Below are 5,508 nucleotides of genomic sequence, written 5' to 3'. Positions count from 1 at the left end.
AATCAAGATCTCGAACCTTCACATCAAAAAGTTGTGATTGAACTGTTTTATTACATCAGATAATGTTCTTCGATAATACATTTCAATGGAAAATAATGTTATTGAGTGGCTTTTGGCTTACAAGATCTCCTCCACATTGTTTTCACCTAAATAAGCTTTTTAGAGGCAATTTGTGGATCTGAATATCATGCACTAAGTAATTTCAGAACTGTAATCATTTAAGAATCTCTGTAAAGGGCCAAATTTTTGTTTATCACAAGAATGAATTTTAGGATCCTGTTACTTATCAATAGCTTGTTTATAGAAATTGCGATTAAGCTGTTTAATTACATCAAATAGTGCTATTTGATCAAACTTTTCCAAGGGATCAAATTTTGTAACTTTTCTTGATGATGCAGTTAACCTTATTTCTGTAAAATTGAAATGCAAAGAATTTAACTGAAAAGATACCAAATTCATGCAACAACCATGACAATTACCAGAACTTCACTTAATACTCTGTAACAAATCATATATTCCAAGTACACACATTAACTTCTTGAATGCATATACAGATATGTCTGTAAGTGATATAACAGGTAGCCAACACTTTAAGGTCATAACATCTCGGGATTCTGTGCTTATCAAAAAACAGAAAACCTGCCTTTGCATCTCACAAAATATGGTATGCCCCTTTTTTATGAGGACATGGTGTTGATTGGATCAAAACTTGCACATTACAAGCGAGTTAGTATACTTTGATTAATATCATATTGCACACATATATGTGGAGCTTCTTGATACATGGTAGTTGTATGTGTCTACAACTCCTACCATGGGTAATTATATTGTCACTTCCATAAAACTATAGAGCTGAGTGAGCTCGAGGAAACAGTAATCATATACATAACTATTGTTCATCCATGTCATCTGTTCTGTATGAAACCAAAGTGTCCACTCTGTGTATCTGCAGCACGAAATAATGAAATCGCTCAATTAAATCCAACAATTAGCGTAAAATGGAATTGCACATCATGCACCTTTGACTTCTAGAAACTCTAAGCAATGGTTATAACAATCCATATGGGGATGACAGAAAACCTCAGATTATGTAAAGAAAACTTGAGAATTGAGAAACAAATGCACTTACACTAGTGTCAAAAGCATGCAATTTCACAACTTGAGCATTCTTTATCAGTCTGGCATCAGTCTCCAGCCAAGTTACTGGGACTGACAAATCCCTATCTGTGTATGCAAGTACATCAAATATGCCTGCACCAAGAAAACAGCTTTAATTAAGTCTATCAAATTTCCACAATCCATGTTAAATGTTTATTTTCTTCTGGGATCAATTGTGTGACAATTTTTAGCATCAACATTTCAGATCATACTACATGATCGACATCAGGATGCAGGAGAACAAAGGAAAATAGTATGATCCGAAACGTTGATGCTTAAAACTGTCACACAATTGATCCCAGAAGAAAATAAACAAAATAGCTTTAGTTCAATAGAGAGCTGGGAGACATCCAGGTTTTATTTGATTTGACTCACTGTAAGAATTAATATCCATAAAAGGCAAGCCAAACATTTGATTAAATTTACTTCAAAATATTTCCATTGTTTTTTCCTTGAATAGGGGGCAAACATGCTATAGAAAGTGAAACAGACAGATGGATGGTTTCTAAGGAAAAGCAAGAAGAGAGAATATGTCTATTTTGCATCATGTGAGTGATAGAGACAGGATGACATTTATCATGGAGTGCCAAGAACTCAATGACATCTGCTCCACTCCATCTATGTGGAAATCTAAGAAGCCAACAATTTGAGTACCTTATTTGAAGAAACAAGGCTAGACAGGGCAGCGAACCTAGTGATCAAAATACACGATGAAGAGCAGATTGAAACATCAAGTTACAAATTATTTAAGGTTCGACCACGCTATTTGAAGTGAGTCCTAGATCAGGGGTCCCACAGGCTGCTTCAGCCTCTCGGACATTATTAAAAGCTTTCATTCACTCACTCAATCTTTCCTTGCGAGCAATCTGATGGGAATATGATCTCCAGCCAAAGACTACTGACTGCTCAAAATATCAAAGGAACTATTGATGAGAGGTGTACTTACATGGCTCATCAAGGCATGGGAGGTAGGTGATGCTACTTGCAACTTGGCGCATAATCGCTTGTATCTCTCTCATTATTTGTTTGTCACTTTTCTCTCTGGAGACGCTGCAAAAAAAAAATTGAAATCATATTTATTTTCGTTCATTAGAGAATTATGAGAACTAAAGTAAAGCACAGTCAAGAAAAACAAGTGTTTCCTATAAAGCTTGCACAATGACCAGAAGAGCACAATGACAGAATGTGTATGGGTATCATACCCTTTCTGGACGACTTCCTTATCTGTTTCAATATTGAAATTCCATCTTTCAAGCACCTCTGATGAGGCTTTGCTCATTATCACAAGAACAATTCTTTGCAGCTTTCCATGCCCCAGCCACTCTGATCAAGACACTCCTAAGAATAAGCAACCAGCAGGCATGCAAAGTCCAAGAAAGGTGAAAATCAACAAATAATGAGAAACCTACAACTTTGAGTAGAGGCTTACCAGATGACACTCACATGCATTCCAAGAAGAGAAAGCAATAAAGAAAAGAAGCTTTTTTATCATTCATATTTATGGATCATCAAGAAAAGAATAAATCCTAAACCAAGAATTCTTCATCAAAACACCCAATATCATTTTAATTTCAAAACCCAAAAAAACCTAAAATATAATAGCTGAAAACAAGAAGGCAAACCAAGAAAAATGGGCCCCAACACATCAAATACATCATCCAAACCTCATGCATTTCCTGAAGGCCCATCAGACGACATCCACATGCATTCCAAGAAGGGAAAGCAGTAAAGAAAAATTTATAATAATCAATCATACTCCAGGATCAAAGAAAGGAATAAACCCTAAACTGAAAAATTCTTCATCAAAACCCCTAAATCATTTCAAATTCAAAACCCTTAAATTCAAAATATAATAGCTAAAACCCTTAAATTTGAAGACAGTCAAGGAAAAATGTGAATCCTACCATATAAAATCCATCATTACCCAAACAGGAAGACCCAAACCTTAACCCCTGAACCCCAAAAGTCTCTGTGAACCTCAAATCAAGATGTGAGAAATTCTCAACAAATCAATAAAAAATTTCAACGAATAACAACACGCTCAAACCCAAACTATGTAATTTTTCGAATCTTTACGAAAACCAACCAAAACGCGAACATTCCCAAACCAGACCAACGCCGATTCTCGAAACAAAATAGAGAAAGAACAAGAAGTAATCCTTAACCGAGCGTTGCCAACCTGCTAGTTGAGCAGTTATGGAGGCAATGTAAGCCTTGACTGCGTCATCTTGAATCAGCAGCATGGGAATGCCATATTTCCTGACCTTGCTGAATTGTTCTTCAGGATAAATGCCTCGGTTGTAAAGAATACTGCAATAACCCAGAAGAGTGAATAATCGTAAATGGGTTTCTATAAATGCCCCATCGACGTTCCAAAAGATAAAAGACAAAACATAAGGACATACCTGTTGGCTGCATAAGCTGCAACACAAATCAATGCAACAGCAAGATTGAGCGGCATTAATTAATTACCATACAAAATCAGCATGTTGGACTTGTAAAACCTACAATAGAGTTATTTAAAGGTCTGTTTGAAGTAAATTACCAAAGAACTCGCTGACAATGGCTGCCGAGCCCTTGAGCGTGATAACATCCCTGGCGATGCGTGCACAGTTCATTGCGTGGCTTTTTCTCGTTTAAGATATGTTAAAAAACCTGACAAACCAGAGCAGATCAGACATGGGGTTTAAATAAACAGTGTAAACCTTTAACGGCTATTTGCAACGCTCCTCTGATTTTAAATTGTGTAGTAAATTTATTATTATTATTGAATTTACTAATAAACATTGAGTTGTTTAGTAGACTGATTGGATTCAATGTGAAATTTAAATCTGTCGTTGGATTATACCACATTTCTTTTCCTTTTTCTCCTTTCTTCTTGTTTTTTGTTTATGTTATGAAGTTTTCTTATGGGCAAATTTTTATATAGAGAATTTAATGGGAAATACAATGTAAATTATGTTGTTGGATTATATCACATTTCTTTTTGTTTTTCCTTTCTTCTTGTTTTTGGTTTATGTTATGAAGTTTCTTGTGGGTCAATTTTTATGTAGACAACTTAATGGGAAACATTATGTATTGGACATATACAATCTAATTTGACAATTTGAGATTGTTTATTGATTAGAATAAAAATCAAGGAATTAATTGTATAGCTTTTAGGGTCAAACACATTGATCCATGTTTCATGAGTAGTGTGTTCACATGAACCCATCTTTCATGAGAATGGATGGGACACTTAATACTCATTGCATCTAGGTGATGCTCATTGAGGTGAAGCATCAGGACTTTCCAAAAGGTCATTCATTCCAGTACTACTCCAAGTGCACTTGACTACGAAGCTTCCTCACTGGTTAAACTCACTCTACCTGCAAATAAAGTCTTGATACATCACCTCTATGAACGTCACCTAGATGTAGTGAGTGTTAAGTGTTCCATTCATTCTCATGAGAGATGGGTTCATGTGAACCACTACTCATGAAACAAGGTCAATGAGTTTGACTCAAAAAACTACATTTATGAATCCCAATAGCAATGTCACAATTTGACTTACTGTGGAAAATAACTCATATTTATCAACCATGGAACTATAATTTCTAGTTTTTATTTAATTAATAAATGTTATAAAGTTATCTTGTGAGGTAGAATTTGTCGGTTGCATTAATGTACCTTCATAATGAGTTTTAAGATATTTTAGAGAGGTATTTAACTAAAAATATTTTAGAGTAGTGGTAAGTGATTGTCTTCTAGTTTAGTAATTAAGTGTAATTTAATATTTAATATAAATTTAAATTTTTTAACCGATTATATTGACTTTAAAGGATAAGTATGTAATGTCCCCACTTTAACATATAAATTAAATAATTAATAAGTATTATATATTAATATTAATATTAAAATAATAATATTTTACAAATAATGTTATATTATAATCATGTAATAATATCATATTATATCATATTCTAATGGTAATATGAAAATACAAATTAAATAATAATCTAATGCAAAAATAATTATATTATCATTATGATATATTCTAATATAATATAGCAACGTACTATATTAATAAAGTATTATAATCTAGTAATATAGTTGATATATCATTAAATTAATATATATTATAATATAAATATTTTGTGATATTATTATAAATAAATAATTTATATTTTGTGATATTAATATAAATATTATTATAATATAATTATTGTATTGCAGTGTCATGTCCCCATATTTATAAGATTGATGATAATATAATAGTGCAAATAAAATAATAATATAATATTTTAATATATGAATAGTCATTCAAAGCATAAAAGAAATATATTAATTATAATAAATTTATTATTAATA

At 32.6% G+C, this 5,508-nt stretch overlaps 1 protein-coding gene across 2 annotated transcripts; it reads right to left on the bottom strand.

Annotated features, from left to right (window-relative positions):
* Nucleotides 1-485: 485 nt before the first annotated feature.
* Nucleotides 486-3,900, bottom strand: MAD2 (DNA-binding HORMA family protein). Of its 2 annotated transcripts, XM_089791973.1 has the most exons (7): nt 3,704-3,900; nt 3,564-3,579; nt 3,338-3,468; nt 2,361-2,481; nt 2,105-2,208; nt 1,130-1,251; nt 486-946 (listed from the first exon to the last, which is right to left on the bottom strand). In XM_089791973.1, the coding sequence occupies exons 1-7, from the start codon at nt 3,774-3,776 to the stop codon at nt 890-892; spliced, it is 624 nt and encodes a 207-aa protein (XP_089648099.1). In that variant the 5' UTR covers nt 3,777-3,900; the 3' UTR covers nt 486-889. The 2 variants fall into 2 exon arrangements, with proteins under 2 accessions (XP_089648099.1, XP_089648100.1); XM_089791974.1 differs by lacking the exon at nt 3,564-3,579 and having other exon boundaries at nt 3,704-3,852.
* Nucleotides 3,901-5,508: the final 1,608 nt, after the last annotated feature.

Source organism: Cupressus sempervirens, chromosome 7, assembly GCF_028749045.1.
Source record: "Cupressus sempervirens isolate cs-2001-9-10 chromosome 7, ASM2874904v1, whole genome shotgun sequence".
NCBI classification, from domain to species: Eukaryota; Viridiplantae; Streptophyta; class Pinopsida; order Cupressales; family Cupressaceae; genus Cupressus; species Cupressus sempervirens.
This window is presented reverse-complemented; position numbering and strand designations above follow the sequence as displayed.